Below are 16732 nucleotides of genomic sequence, written 5' to 3' on the forward strand. Positions count from 1 at the left end.
GGGGTGAATACTTATGCACCCAACAGATGTCAACTTTTTTGTTCTCATTATTGTTTGTGTCACAATAAAATTTATTTTGCACCTCCAAAGTACTATGCATGTTTTGTTGATCAAACGGGAAAAAGTTTATTTAAGTCTATTTGAATTCCAGTTAGTAACAGTACATAATGGGAAAAAGTCCAAGGGGGGTGAATACTTATGCAAGGCACTGTACACTGTGTAATCTGACGAAGGAGCAGCAGAGGAAGCACCAGGAGGCGGAGCTTCATCGTGTGCAAAGAGTGACTCAGTGGCTGAAAGGGAGAAACTACAGATAGAGATCAGGATCAGATTGAGGGCAAGGAGGGTGCAAGCAGAAATAAAGTCAGAGGCTTCCAAGGCCTTGAGCTTTTTATCTAAGCAGAATGGCCTAGTGTCCAGAATCAGCCGCCTCACACATATCCTCGTAAAGCAAACATAAAGTATTTTACCGTTTAGTGTTTTTATTATTTTGGATGTTTTATGGTTCGAAATTATAAAAACTGCATTTTTACTGTGCTGCATTAAAATCATTTTGGCTTTACTTCTTAAAGTTTGGGTTGGTAATCCTGGAAAAGCTAGCAAGAGCAGGCTACACTGAAAAAGTGCAACCGATACATCCCACTCCCTCTCATCAAAGCTACAACCCCCAAACATATTAACGTGCACTGACTTCTGTATTTCAATTACATATTAAAGTCTTGTAACGTTCAATTTATTGGGTTTGAAAGAAGTATTTTTGATCATGCTGAGTAAGTGTGAATAAATCAAGTCACTTGAGAGTGATTTGATTAAATAAATTAATATTTATTTATTGCATATATTTATGTATAAGTATAACTCAATCTAAATAACACAAACCTGTTTTCCAGACTTTTTCACAGCCCAAAATGTTGCTGTTAAGTGGAAGATATGACCTCCAGGGATCAAGAATATCTATAAACCAAACTCTACAGTCTAGCTAGCAGTTCTTGGAGTTTAGTAGCGACTGGTTGACCTTCATAATATTATCATGATATTTTTCACAGCCCTATCGTGTGAGCAATTAAACTGTGTTACCACCGCGTTCATCGAGGACACACATTGGCTACCTCCTCCTCCTTCCACTTGCTATTACAGTGAAGGGCTTGCTTGCATTAGTTTGGCTGCAAAGGAAAGCAGAGAAAACAACTAATGAGACCTGCAGCACATTACAGCAGCAGCAGACAAATGGCCCAAATTAGAGTTTAAAATGGAAACACTGATTCATAGGTTTAGCCCCAGCCTCCCATTTGTTTTACGACCATTTGTGCCTCATTTAATATTAGGACAATATTCCGCCCCACACTGTAGAATCTTGTATCTCTGCAGGAGATCCCTCTGCAGGCTGGGAGCTGGCCAGCTACCAGGCTCAATTTCAATGAGTCTTAATGAAGATTAATTCATGCAGTGGGCAGGATCCCTGTAATAAATGTAAAGGCACAGAGAGGAGAGTTTAGACTGAAACCAAACTAGAGCTTAGCGATAGAACTGTTGCCCATACTCCATATTGTGGACATGTGCATCCTGTTTGCTTTAATTATCCTTAAGATGAGTCTTGCACTTTATTGGAGGTAGTATAGCATTATATAAAACCTACTGACACCCCACAAACACGCACAAGGCTCTGTTTTTGTATTAGTTTTTCTTTACTCTTGTGGAGGGTTAAAGGCAGAGGATGTCACACCTTGTTAAGCCCTATGAGACATATTGGGATTTGTGAATATGAGCTATACAAATAAAATTTGATCGATTGATTGACATATGAAGGACCTCCTGATCAGCTGACGTCCTCTGACCTGGTGTAGTTCTCTTCGAATCAATGTATTTTTTCTCTATTGATCTTTTTTTTTTTTTTAACCATCACTAAACTATCAACAATGATATATAGCTACACAAGATTCAGACTCTCCTGACTCATCTCTGTACCTCTCTTTTGCTCGCTTGTGCTGACACGAGCAGGGAGGTGAGAACCGATCTGAGATCCGATCACAAGACGCGTGTGGGGCCACATGTTAATACCAGGTGTAAACGCAGGCACTCAGTCAAGATTCTCATGATTTCAAGACAGCCAATTGCTGCTGTGATTTTCCAAGTCGTCGCTTAAATTTAGTTTTATTTAACAAAAAAAATGTTTTATCAATAATAACATGCATAATCGATTTGATGCCAATTCCTTCATCAGGTTCTGGTTGATTAACTATTAGCTTTGCTCAATGACCACCTTAACAGCTCTGAAGGATCTTCTAAGTCACATGTGTGTTTGTTTACCCCTCAGGTCTGAGAAAGCAGGAGAGATTGCAACCATCCCACTGACAAAGGTGAGAGTCCATACGGCTTTTTGTGTGTTTTTATGAGTTATACAACAGAAGACACTTGTGCAATCCAAAGCACTCAGAATCTACATAATGGCTGTCGGCTCAAGCCCTTTTCAGTCAGGTAGGCATTTTAACCTCTGTCAGACACACCTTGACCTCATATGAATACTAGTGATTTTCTCCCAGAGTCAAGAAGTCCGTCGAGGGGGGGATGTCGCCAAGAGCAAGAAATCACAGACTTCCTATCACCTGAATGACAGTGCAAAGGGTGTACCAGTGTTTTGTTTCTCTTTGGGCACACAGTATAGCGGTAAAGGTTATAGTAGGCGATCTTCTCAGTTTTGAAGTGTGTATATCCAGACTCCAATCTACCTTTGGACTTTGGACTTTTTATTTGCATTTAGAACTCCATGACTTGCAGATTATACCATTCCGTGCTAATTGCAACCAGCTACGTCTATTGCGTGCTTGACTCTCAATTAGTAGGTTGCGACCCAAAAGTGGGTCGCAGACCCGTTTTCAGTGGGTCGCAGGCCTTGTAAGAAAAAAAATCCTGTGTGCTTTTATTTTGAAGGGGATTTTTTTATGCAGCTATGTGAATAGGATAATTTTTGTTGGTTGTCATAGATTCAGTGAGTGAGTATTCTCAGCTAAAAATAGATAATTTTTGTCTTTTTGAAACTGCTTCTCAGTAGTTGGACTTTTTTATTTCAAGTTTGTGCATGAAAGCATCGTTGAGTCTGTTAAAAAAGGCTGAAGTTGCTGAATTGTTATGTATGTTGTTTTACCTTGTGTCCTTAAGATGCACTTTTTGGTTTTTAATTAAAATGCTGCTAATTGAGTGTAGAAGGGAATATTTCCCTCTCTAGCATCGCCATCTGCTGGTCGTTTTGCTTTATCCTGAAAAAAATGTTTGTGTTTGCATAGTGTGATATTTTGTACTATCTCAGGTTCAAATTGCACCATCTTTTTATCAAATACATTTGAGAAGTTGAAGATGTTCGTCCATTTGGGTCACGGCTTGTCATAAGGGGTGATGGCGTTCTCTAAGCCATACCTGTTGAGAACCACTGCTCTAAAACCTTCTGACATCAGCATTCACTCCGGGGTCAAATGATCCTGCAGTAGTAGGGGTTTTAATCGGCTCTGGCTCGGGATCGGCAGAGATGGAAACATTACATTCAGGTGAATAAGTTAATTTTGCGGACAGAGAGTTGAGAGAGCGCCTCAGTTCTTGGTGCAGTCCTGATGTGGAACATGATGTAGCAGAAGTATAGTGAGATGGACCGTGTGAACTGTTAAGCACTTTGAGACATCAAGATGCTATAGACGGACCATTCCCCATGTCCCATGAGAAACACAAGGATTAATGCAAATGCTGTTAAGTTGTGTTGTGATTTGACAGTTACAACTGCTACATGAAACCCATACTGACACTTACTAGTCATAGGAGGCCTAGACTCCATGTAGCAGCTATAATAAAAACAGTATGCATTATACTCTGCTTTTTTAAGTCATTGTGTGGTGTATAAGTTATGAGCCAGATAATTGTTTTGTGGTGAGCTCAACTCAAGCGAAATGCAATCAGAGTGTGTTGGGATTAAATTACACATGAAACAGAGCTTCTAGCAATTAGTTATAGCGGCTGCCCAGATCCGACTGACCAACTCATTAGTATTAGAGATTGCACAGTGGTTATCACAGCAGCAACATGCAGTTAAAATGCATAATATCATGTAAAAAGAGTCCTTTCCTGATCGTACAGTCATCTTAAAACCTGAAACAGTTTAAAGATGTTTGTGCCTAAGTATAAAAAAACATGGCTTCCTTCTTCTGTGTGTCCTCATTTTTAACATCCGCCATCGTCCATCACCCTCCACCAACCATTGCAGATTATTAATGAACGTTACAGGGCTTACTCCTGGGTGGCTGAGCTGATACAGGTGTTTATAGCCATCAGTGTCACTGTGTCCTTCCTGGTGATGGGATCTGCCATGAAACACACCAGTAAGTTTACTGCTGTTTGGATTCATTCAGTTGTTCTGATTACATGTAGGTACAATTAACAGTAAAAGAAAACAGTATGTGTCACTTTTCCTTTGCTAGAAATTAGACTCCAGAAACAGAAAATGATAAGACCAGTGGTAAAGAGTACTAGTATTCAATTTCACTTAATTGGATGATTCTCCAAGTGTTTGACCTGACTGGTAGTGTTTGTTTCAGTTGATGGTCTGGTGAGCTCCATGTGGACCAAAAGGCTGGAGTGGCTGTCTAAAGCCTGGGAGAGAAATCTGCCAAACAAACACCACATCTGCTCGGCAAGAAGGTGAGGAGTGGCAGTGGGCGCAGGAGTGAACCCAAAGTGTTTCATTCAGTGGAGCCTTATAATGGGTATGGATATAATGGGTCTATACTGGCTGGGTATTCCCCATTACCTACATCAGAATTGACACCATTGCTAACACGGCTACAAGAGGAAACCTCTGAGTAAGAAGTGACATCCACGATCCAACGGGTATGGTTTTAAGTCAACCTGCCATTTTGTCTATTACATGTGTCATCATTGTGGCAGTAAGTGAACACTCTCTTAGAGATGTGAAGTGTTATTCTGGACAGCTCAGATTTGGTCAGAGCTACACAGCAGCTCTCCTGTCGCATTTAAATGTGCAATATGTAGCTTCGACCACTAGGGGTCTCTCAATCAAAACTCTTTATATACAGTCTGTGATCAAAACAAATAACAGTGGACCAAGTTTGAGGATGAGATGAAGCAGCACAGAATCAGGGGAGTTGTTGTCTTCAACACCAATTGCCAATGAAAATCTGCCTGATGTGACTCAGCCACAAATCACGTTCACAGATGAGTGAGAGCGCTGACTTTTAAACATTTCAATAAGTAGTTATTTATTATTTCTTTATGAAAGTTAAAAAATAGGGAAATAGGTTCCAGTGATTTCAAGATGTTCAATCGCAAAAAAAGTGGCAAAATTATCTTTGAACAACTAGAGAGTTTTGGGTGATACGGTGTGACGCTGTGGGATGTAATGCATACTAAAACATGAGATCTTGGCAACAGAATTTACACTTTCATTCCTGCCTCCTGCATGATCTACCCAGTTGCTTAAATGCTCCAGAGATGTTTCTGTTGTTGTGAACATGTCAAACCTAGAGAATCTCCTGCTGTGTGTTGTACATATGTGAAAAGAAAACTCTAGAGGAAGTCCAGACTTAATTGTGAAACTTTACCTGATAAAACCTGGTTCGTGACATTGCTTCTGTATCTTTACCTTCAGTCTGACCAGCTCATTAAATGGCCCAGAAAAAGTTGATGCATACAAATCTAAAAGTTTGTGCTAAGAACTACTCCAAGACTTCCATAATCACCATTTTAACAGTAGACAGTCATTGCTGGTGTCTAAGATCTAACATTATTTCAGAAATGTTTTGTCAGAGTTTTGTTGTAATTTGGGTTAAAAGAATCACAAACACATTATTAAACTAATGAGTGTTTCTCATTACTTAGGCACAAAACTTAAATTGTTTTACTCCTTGATTTTTACCTTAAAGCCAATTTCCCAGGTTGTTAACGCCTGGTATAGTATTTATTCGGCTGTATTTTTCCTGTCTCTACGCAACGAATGAAAAAGCGGAGGAACTTGTGGGATGTGTAATTTATTTAACGTTGATTTATAAAGCTGATGATATGCTCTTGTTTCTTCTTCCAGCTTGGCCAAAGGATTCATGTCCCTGCTCGCATTTCTTGCCATCTTTATCGTGTCAGTGTTTGATCCCAGGGTAAACACACACACACACACACACACACACACACACACACACACACACACACACACACACACACACACACACACAGAAAACACAAAGGCCTCGGCTGAAAGACTCCCACTCATCTGTGTCTCCGATCTTTGTTAGGGTTTTATTGTCATGTTGGACAAAGTTGTGTCGTTCTCTCTCAACACTGAAGTGGGACTGTTTGTCTTCATCATGCTGAGAGAATCCAGAGAGGACAGATTCCAGTGAGTTTGATTTTTGATTTATATATATTTATATGTGTAATTAAAAGTGAAGCTAGTTTGCAGCTGATTAGTATTTGTAGATTCTTCTCTGGCTAGTACTGTTACTTGTGCTCGTCTGCTCTCGTCATCCATATACTTTCTGTCAACATTCGCTGCAACACACAGACTCCCATGTCATGATGAGGTCAACCTTATTTATTTATTTTATAAACTTTAGTCTCATTATAACTTGGATTTTAGAATTATGGAATTGTTTGTTGTTTGTCTGAATAAACAGTATTTTGGTGATTCAAAACCAATTCTCATCACAGTTAACTGTGGACTCAAATAATACATTTAAAAAACTTTTAACACTTGTTTCACAGGTGTGAAAAATCCTTAAAAAGGTTTTAGGAATGTTAATTCTGTGATCATTTTCAGGAACAGTGGATACTTATTCTGATCTGAACAGGATACAAAAAAATAACATTAAACATGTTTGCTGAATCAAGTTACCAATAATCAATACTAGAGGAATATGTATGTGTTTAAACTGTGGTGCTCCTGAAAGTGAATTCCCATTGAAAAGCACCAGATTATTTTCAGGACAATAATCAGAAAATAATGGACCTGAGTTTCCAAAGACAAATTAAAAGTAAATTGTAAGTTCTGACTTGAAGCTTAAACACACAGTTTTCCTCCACTCTATCATTTCATTAAATTGTATTAAATTAAATAATACAAAAATAAATATCCTGAGAATCACTGCTTACAAAATTTCCCCAAATTCAGCCTTAGATTACTCGTATAATCTGGTTTTAAAGCATTGTAAAAAACTGTTCTTGCAGTTCAAATGTTTCTCTCTGTATTAATTATTAATAACAAAATGTTAATGAGGGCCGATTAGAAATGAAATCTCCCTCCCTCTCCTTGCTTGTCCCATCAGACACCTCGCAGTCCCTCTTCCTGTGGGCGACTGCATCTTCAGCCTCACTTGGCTGCTCCCCACCTACTTCCTGTTTGCTGTGACCTACGACGTCCTGCAGACGCTGGCAGACGTGGCTCATTACCTGCATTTCTACAGCCCCGGTCAGGAAGCACATTACCAGAATCTGAGCGTGAGCATCCCAGCAGTCAATGTCTCTGCGCTGCTCTGATCCAATGATTCAAGAAACAAGATATGGACCACGACGGGTTGAAGTTGCCAAAAAGACGCTTAGCAAGAGCTTTTTTTTTTCTCTTGTATTCACATTTATCAAGTTCTTGATGTTATCCTAAAAGTTTGAATTTAGGCTTGTGTGTTTTTGCGACGCATCTTCCCATGATCACCTAACAATCTTACAGTGCAGCAGTAGGGGGCGCTCAAGTCTCTGTTTCTTCAGTAGCTTTTTCCATGAGACCAGACCTGTAGGTGTTTACAGGATCCAAGCAAATATTGTCCGAGTAAATATCAATGATGTTAACGAGTCTCTCTCTGCCTCCCTCTCACCAGGGTTGCCAGGTCTGTGTAACAAAAACAGAACAATGACCAAAAATAGGTCCACCAACCAGGGGACAATACTAAACAGTAGTCCAAGTTTACATGGAAACGGTTTATAATACTCAGACATATATACACAGTTTGAAAATGCATTCAGCTCAATGTAGAACAATATCTGTACTTCAAAATGCAGTAGGAATGAAAATGATTGTGATTGGCTCCTGCCCTAGTTGTCGCTCGCAGTCTGTCCCAGGATATTTACATAAAGTTGAGCCTTGTTTTGTTTACTACTCTGCCTCCAGTGCAGGTACAGTGTGGCCGGGGGGGGATTGTGCCAATATAACCTACTGAAGGAGACAGGTGACATTTACATGATAAGAGTAGACTTGGTCACCCACACCATGTGAAAATTACGCAATCCATACGTACATCACCAAACATCAGTGATGAGGAGGTCATCGCCCTTTTTTAGTTTGAATTTATTCACAATACAACTTCTAGTCGGACTATCAATTTTTCATTTGTAAAAACAATACTTACTCTCTCAAAACTGCAAGGCTACAGTAGCAAATTCATATGAATATATAATACAGATATCTAAATAATAGACCACAATACTGTTGCTGTCCAAGCTTTTGTGTCTTTATGTTTGTTTGAACGACAGGTCGAGCAGACACAAGAACTTAATATACAAACAGGTAATGAAGTAGTGAACATGCAGTTTAAAAACACAACCATGCTTTATAAATCTGACACAATGCACATATTTCAGTCTCTGTGTTTACAGAGTGTTTTATACATCTGGTCCCTGATCTTTTATTACTGTATATATAACTGTTTATCGACACATATATACAAACATTTTACTGAAATACTTGCGACTATATATTATGCTGTAAACTGAGCCACTATCGATGTACTATAAAGAGTATTCAAAATGCCACCTATTAAAATTGTTATTATTTATTTAATTAATTATTCTATTTTTAACTTCACTTCTTTAAGCTCTGTCATCATGAAATCAGTGACTTTTATAGCTAATAATGTTTTGGGGAAATTATTAATGACTCGAATAGTTTCTTTACTATAATTCGTCACCAAAAACCTTAACAGTTAGTTTTCAAGTGCAGTTTTCCAAACTTCTCAACATTTTTACATTCACATAATGACCCTTTGAACGGGGGGAGCCTTATTATTCTCCACGCCTCATCAGTATTCACGGGGAAACACTAGGTTCCCTTTAGATTTAGACAAGTTCAAATGCATGTTCCTAAATTCAGGAAGTTTTGATTAAGTCATGATCTCTCTGGATTTCTCCTCCCAACACACAAATGTGTCTTGACATAAAAATTAGAAAATGAAATTGCTTATAAAGTGATATAATCAAGTGTATAATTATGTTTCTCTTTACTCCAAAATGCTCAATCATGGCACTGGTAAATGTTCCCAGTTCCAGTCTCCAGCCCAAAGGTGTGAAACGTCTCTGGCAGACGCTACTGTTCTGTTCTGATTTCCACAACATTGTGTCTCATCTGCAATGGGATCAAATAAATTACAGGAAAAATCCTTTATTGATATTCACAAGTACCTGTGACTCAGCAGTCATGGCTCGCTGCCGGAGTGGAGCCAGTGTTCATTTGCAATCAGTGTTCAGTTAGGAGTGAAAATCCAAATGGCTCCAACTTCCTTTGTAGATTTGAAATAATACATCATCCCTTTTCACCCACTTTGAAAATCCCTGCTTTAAAACACAGAGAGAAAGAAGCATGTCTCTTTCTGATCACTTTGTTTTCTGCTGCGCACCACAGAGTGCACCCGCATGTCGACATCAACACGAGGAAGCTTCAAGCTCTGTGAATCAACATTCTATCTGTTTATTCAATTCATTCAAATAAATTGATTTTGACCTGAATAAAACTTGCTGGTGATATGAGTATTCTTATTTCTGTTGGGACATGGTTTTTGTGGAACCACAGGCCTCCTCTTCGGCCTACAAGCATGGTCTTTGTTCTTGAGAAAACCTCCCGAACTCAGTCTCCCAGGATGCAGCAGGTCCTTTTGTTCCGGACAACTTCACACACAGATGTGAAAAAGCCAAAAAGTCAACTCCAACTGGTCACTCTGGCCCCATGACCTGTGAGGTCCCCGGGACAATATAAGGCCAGGTCTCCCCCTTCTACTCTCTCTTCTACAATCCTACCAAGGAGACAGGCGGCCAGCTCTCTTCTCCTGCATCGCCGAGGGGGAGCCTGGCTGCTCCAGCACATCATCTCTTCCCTTCTACGATTGGGGCGCAAAGATGCAGCTTCCAGCTCACCTCATCAAGGAAACCTCCTCTCAAATCAAGCTCTACCAAACTCCTAGCAGTGATTTGATGTCCTGCAGGTAAGAACTTCGAACCACCAACTGAGTCCCACAGCTCAACAGAACCGGGAATGCAGAAACCTTACGACCAACCAGAAGACTTCACAGAACTGCGAACTGAAATAAAACTTCCTTTCTCCCTTTTCCAATGACTGGTAACTAAACTGGGCTTATACTTATACTAAGCTAAGCAAGACTGTTTATTCGATTCTGTGTGAGGTTTATAAGTTTGATATGTGTTGTGATATGTTGGTTATAAATTATTCGAAAGTAAGGTTAGTTTATAACGCTCTTCACAGGCTTTCTTTGCATATCTCTCTGTCTCTGTCATTCTCTGATTTAACATCTACACACGCATATCTCCTCACCTCATTAGCTCAGACCCCCGCTACATGTCGTAAAACTACTTCTGAAGAAAGGGGGGCTGTTAACTTTCGGGTGGCCAGCGACCATCTTGAAAGCATGCTAAGGAAGATGTGAACTTTAATTAAGCCACCATCTTGAAAACACCCTGATTTACATACACTAACATACAAATCTTTGTTTAGTTAGTACGTTTGTGTTTTTATGCTTTATTATATTCATAATAAATGTTTTTTCTTTTACAAATGTTCTTTCATTAATGTTGCATAAGTGAATTTTGCCAACCTCTACACTGTCAAGAACTCCATAACCTTCACTGTTCATTATATAATCTTTAACAGTAAATATTGAGATCTCTAATTGAAGCAGAACTAAATGAGACTGATCTTAATCAATAGATTTTCTATCTTTTCCCTTCCTTTGAAGGTTGGTGCCCCGAGGGAACTTTAACCAACTAAAGTTATGATTTAATATCAATATTTTGAATATTAATGTTTTATATTTTATTTAGATAACTACATTTATTGAATGCCGAAAGGCACACCATTTTATGGTGTTACTGCTGCACCATCACTACACAGCATTGACACACACACAAATAAAAACTCAAAACTCTTTAAATATCAAAATATATTTTTATTCTGGACTTGTTTCACTGATCTGACTGAAACGATTACAGATCGATATGATGCAGTGGCAAAACCCAAACCAAAGGCTCATGGGAGAGATGCTGTCGGGCTGACATGATGCTGTGATGCTCTGTTCCCCCCTGAGTTACTGTGCGGGACAGGCCTACTGATGGCAGCACATTAGAGGAGATAGCCTGTATGAGTTTTAGATTCAGCAGCCGCTGGCGTAAGTGCTTCATATACAGGGGAGAGAGAACATGTTAATGGTCCCCAGGACTCTGACACATGAACTCTGTTACCGCCGTCTATTAGAAGTCTCCAATTGCAGGGGACGGAGGAGAAAATGTTGAGGCGTAGTTGAACAAATGTTTGTAAGAAGCTTCGCTGCTCTGGACACAGTTATTGGTTTAATCAAACCTCAGTGAAGCCACTTACTGTTAAACTTTAACAGTAATGCTCGGATACAAGATCCAGTTAAAAAGACAGTATTTGGTAATGACTTATTTGGCCAATGTTTGCTGACTGATAACTGGGTTTTAGTGCTTCTCTGGCTCAACCGAGGTTGAGCCCACGTATGGTAGTGTGTGTGTGTGTGTATGTGTGTGTGTGTATGCGTGCGTGATGGGACTCTTACAGCCTCGAAAAAGATATTCAGCATGTACATAAAAAGCATTTGTCGACTTCCTTAGTGACCAGAACCTACTGTCAAGTGCCTAGGAGATAAAGCATCATCCAATGCCAGGTTGACAAGGGTGAAAAACTCACCAATGTTGTTTATTAATGTATGCTTATGAAAATAGCAGCCACACTAACACAACTACTGCGCTAAGAGGTTTTCAAATGAATGTATATTGTGTTAACTAAGTTTCACTATAAAATGCAATTAACTGCGAAGATGTTTTCATAGTCTCAAGACGTCCCACTTCACACCCCAAATTAAGACATAAATAAAACTCCATATGCAGCCAACGAGATTATTTGCTTCCAGAGCAACTTTCTCCACAGATCATCTGTTCGACTTCTGATTTCAGCGATTAGAAGAGAGGGGACAGAAAAATAAATCTTGGCTTGATTGAAAAATTACAATTTTATTCAATTTGTCTTGTGTGTAAGCCAAGAGGAGCTTCAGGAGAGAGTCACTTCCTGGGACAAGCCTTCCCAAAAAGATTCAAGCAAAAGGAAAAAAAACATTTCTTTATTAAAACATAGACAAATTTAGTGGTGATTCCTGGGGAACTCTTCCCAGGCGAAGTTGCCTTCAGAATGACAGCTCAGCTCAGTAAGCCTTACATTACACGGTCAACCTTTACTATTTGCAATAGCATCCACGTAGCACAACAAAAGTCTTTCAAATTTATAGAACAGGTAATTGAACACTGCCAATAAATCAGCAATTCACATTTTTTTCTCAAATCTACAAAGAAATTACAAAAATGTAACTTTAAATTTGTCTTTAAAAGAGTATAAAATGTTTAGTCAGCGGAGAACCTCAGAATAGAACGTGGGCAGGATTTTGGTGAAAAACCAATGATGAAGGCGATAGAGGGCAGATGGATTAAATACACCAGAGGTTACAGCTTGTTTTCTGTTTTTATGGACTGTTAACGTCATGGAACACACTATTAAGATATCTAATGTCTGCTTTGTTAAGCTCTGGCTGGATTCTAAACAGCATAGCAGAGCTGCAGTGTCCTTACTCTCCCACATTATGAACCATACTGGTTATGAAAGAGAACATTTTTAATAGTTGCATATTGCTTTCACATTTGATCTACTTTTGGGCTCCATTCTGAATTAGCAACCTTGTGCCAGGGACCTGTCAGTTAAAAAGCAACAGGAAAAAAAAAATACAATCCTTCATGGCTGCATTTACACAGGTTTGAGACTGAAGCTATGAACCTTTTCATGATGGTCGAAAGTTCAAACAAAGAATGTCTCTCTTTCTCTTCCTCTGTAAAAACAGCCTGTTGCCGTCACACTGACGTCCTCCACTCCATGCCAGAGAAATGTGGATGGCTGGGTTATTAAAAGGGTAAAAAAAAAAAAAGAAGCACATTACAACTTCGATTACACAAGTCTGGGAGGCAGAGCTGCTCTGGAGTTATATTTACGTCGCTGTTTGAATTGAATGTTCAGAGTGAAGCCAAGGACGTTTCTCTTAGTGGAAAATGTTTTGCAAACCGGCTAATTTGAATGTTGAGGACAAAACTTTGGTCAGAACACATTTGAAATGAAATTATTGGAGATGAAATTTCCCTTATTAATTGAAAACTAAACAGACATCAGGCAGGTGTGGCTGCTATGAGTTTAGAGTAGCTACACGAAAGCTGTGCCCAAAACGGATCCGTTTGCTATTTACTCGCCGACGTTTCAGGTGAGAATCTGAATTCTGAAATATTCACTTAAACATTCCCACGATGGAACAAGACAGTAGTGTCCACATTAGCTTTAATACTTTGCTAACAACCCCACAACAAAATGTGCAAAAAATGTCAATTGTGCGTCACTAAGTCTTAAATATATTCTTCTTTTCTTTCTTCAAGAGCCTGGTCTTTCAGTTTAAGCGCTTGTGCTTAGATTGCCTGCGCTCCAGCTTCAGCCTCATCTCCTCAGGCTGATGCTGCTCCTGTGCAAATGTGAAACGTCTGCTCCTGGATTTTTTTTTTCAGCACTTGAATTTTTTTCCTCCGCGGCAATAAATGAAATTGAGGATAAGAGTTAAAGCTGGAGCGCAGGAGATCTGAGCACAAGCAGGCTTTATTTGATTGAGAGCCTTACAAAATTGGAACGTGAAAGTCTTAACCTGGGAACTGAAAGACCTCTCTTTTAAATAAAGAGAGAGAAAATCCTCCATCAATGTAGAATAAAATTATTTTGTGACACATAGGAAGCAATAAACAGGCGTTGGTTTTGAACACAGCTTAAGTGCCCTGTCTGCAGTGGAGCTCTTGTGTCTGTGATGTGAGTCGTGTGGTGGGTTTTTCTTTGGCTCTGCCGTCTGTGGTTGAACTCACTGAGATGACATAGATCATCGACCTCTGAGAATCTAATATCTGCAAAAAGGAGCTTGTAATGGGATTAATCGGCTGACATGATTTATGTCACCTCACCAGTGAGTGGGGTTTTGATAAAACACTTTAAGTCTGATAAATGCTGTGTCCAGGGCGGTACCCAGAGTACACCAGTTATACATGCAACTTTGTATGGTTCTCCCGAAAGGTACGAATGCTTCCGATTGATGAACTGATTCAAGATGGCAACCTGACATACTGCTGCAATACCTTAAACTTAGAACTACGTTGAATATTGAGACAAGAGGAGGGAACAGCCAATTTCAGTTTTTTCCTCCAATCCAACATGTGACCTCTTCGACTGAGGCGTTGAGGGAGGAGGACTGTGGGTAAAAGCAGGTCAACAGTGCACAGAGGAGCTGTTTTTAAAGCATCTACATGTTCATCATCAGTGTCACGTGTCCAGAGGTGAATGTATGAGAAGAGTCCAGAGTTTGTCCTCTGGAGGAGACTTCACATGAATTACTGCATTCTGACCCACTGACATCTGCAGAAACCACTACTGGAAAAAAAAAAACCTTTATGTTTGTCACATCAGTTCAAAATCATGACGAGGACACGGTTTATTAGAACTGTTTGGTGCGCATGTCTGTGAGTATGTACTTTTCCACATAATAAAACTCTGACCTGACCAGCCCCTTCCCCTTCCCCTGGAGATAAAAAATATAAAAACATTTAAACAAGAGATCCGGAAAAAAACAAAACTAAGTGCCATCCTGTTTTATGGTGGAGAAGTTGATATGTCTGCACAATGAGATCCAGCTAGTAACAAAGATCAACACTTTTTTCATTGTTTTTCATTTTGATGACAATGAGCATGGTTTAAGATCAAAAAAAGCAAAATAGCTTCCAAATTTGGTACATATACGGATCTGTAACTTTTTTTCAGTTTTTTTTTTTTTTTTAAATCACTGTGTCCCTTCTGCATCTCTGTAAGAGTCTGCACAGATAGAGAGGGGCTCTTCCATCTGCGCGCTTATCCATCCATCCTTCTGTCTGTCCATCTGTCGATCCCTCTATCTGGACCTGCTGTGTCGGGTGCTTGCTTCCTGTTCCTGTTTCCTGCTTCCTGTCTGTCGGTGGGCGGGGCCATAGCCGTAAGCGTGAGCAGTACGCAGGGCAGGCAGGGACAGTCATTTGGCTATGTACACATTCATGGTCGGTCCATGGCTTCCAACAAACAGCAGCACTATTTCCGCAGGTCTAGTACACACACCTGAGGAAGAAGAGCAGAGGTCTGAAGAACTGATGGGAAGCAACAATTACTATAAAAGCTAAAGTGAAGGCGATGTGCAGCTCAGCATCATTCCAAACAGTCCTGTGTACTTACAGATCCGTCTGATGCGCTGGCTCCGACTTTGTCCCCTGCTGCATTCCAGCAAACCTCGAAGATTCCCCCCGTCCCTCTGTAACTGTGGACTAAAGCGCCCGTCTGCAGACACAAGACACACAAACATTGTATTTACGTCATGACATATTATATGAGAAGGGAATTTAAAGGTTCCTCTGAGTTTTGAGTGGTCGAGGTCACTTCACATGTCTCCCCCTACCTGTGTATTCCAGATGTGCACGCATTTGTCAAAAGAGCCACTGGCCAGATGCCGACCATCGGGGCTGAAAGCCACACTGTAGACAGGCTCCTGGTGTTTAGTCAGCGTATGGATACAGATGCCTCTCTCCACGTCCCAAAGACGAACTGTGGAGTCAAACGATGCACTGTGGAAACAGGAGACAAAGAAATGTTTTAGTGAGCAGAAACCTACAACAGGCTACAGGTTTGATTGCCTGTCAGGGGTTGATATTACATGACCACATCAGTATTCAAGTGGAAAAAAGGCACAAAAGAAGACACAGACTTAGTTAATATACTGTGACATAGAGCTGCTGATATGAATCTATAAGACAGATACAAGTTCAGCTCTGTGATAGACTGGCGACCTTTCCAGGACGAACCCTTCCTCCCTCCTAGTGTCTGCTGGGACATGTAGGTAACAATCCACCATGTAGCAGACAGTTTCTAATGTATGCTAATAAAATATTAGGAATGTGCTTGATGTCATTAGGAGGATTTTATTAAATAAAACAGAGCACATGAGCATGTATTCTAATTCAAAGTATTATCCTCATAAGACGTGAGAAAGTCATGAAATCTTTTCATTCTTTCTTTCAGACAAAGGGAGAGTCCAGGTCCCAGTCACATTTAGGCTAAATGAATAACGCTCAAGACTACCACTTGAAACTGCCATAAATTAAGTACCGTACAAATTTACACACCTGGCTAGCATGAGGTTAGCACTGGGATTGTTGGTTCCTGGCCCTGTGGGACTCCATTTGATGGTGTAGATTTCTTTACTGTGGGCCTGCAGGTCATGGACACATGCGTCCTGCTTCATACTCCAAATCTGAAAACACAAACCACAGAGCAAATTTCAACCTTTACGTATATGAATCATCAAGT

General features: G+C 40.0%; 2 protein-coding genes across 2 annotated transcripts in view; one reads left to right on the forward strand and one right to left on the reverse strand.

The window, feature by feature from the left end:
- si:ch211-51h4.2 (uncharacterized) overlaps positions 1-9679 on the forward strand; it is an 84955-nt gene extending 75276 nt beyond the window's left edge. Inside the window, exons 13-18 of the mRNA XM_053431533.1 lie at positions 2315-2357; positions 4247-4361; positions 4578-4680; positions 6080-6149; positions 6285-6388; positions 7314-9679. Coding sequence (XP_053287508.1) covers positions 2315-2357; positions 4247-4361; positions 4578-4680; positions 6080-6149; positions 6285-6388; positions 7314-7524 — 646 coding nt within the window. The 3' untranslated portion in view covers positions 7525-9679. The remainder of the gene's footprint in view (positions 1-2314; positions 2358-4246; positions 4362-4577; positions 4681-6079; positions 6150-6284; positions 6389-7313) is intronic.
- A 2592-nt stretch (positions 9680-12271) lies between these two features.
- tbl1xr1a (TBL1X/Y related 1a) overlaps positions 12272-16732 on the reverse strand; it is a 39840-nt gene continuing 35379 nt past the window's right edge. The window contains exons 13-16 of the mRNA XM_053430389.1: positions 16549-16676; positions 15825-15990; positions 15605-15706; positions 12272-15490 (exon numbers count right to left, since the gene is read on the reverse strand). Of these exons, the coding sequence (XP_053286364.1) occupies positions 15464-15490; positions 15605-15706; positions 15825-15990; positions 16549-16676 (423 nt within the window). The 3' untranslated portion in view covers positions 12272-15463. The remainder of the gene's footprint in view (positions 15491-15604; positions 15707-15824; positions 15991-16548; positions 16677-16732) is intronic.

The sequence above is a fragment of the Pleuronectes platessa genome, chromosome 9 (genome assembly GCF_947347685.1).
Source record: "Pleuronectes platessa chromosome 9, fPlePla1.1, whole genome shotgun sequence".
Classification (NCBI taxonomy): Eukaryota; Metazoa; Chordata; class Actinopteri; order Pleuronectiformes; family Pleuronectidae; genus Pleuronectes; species Pleuronectes platessa.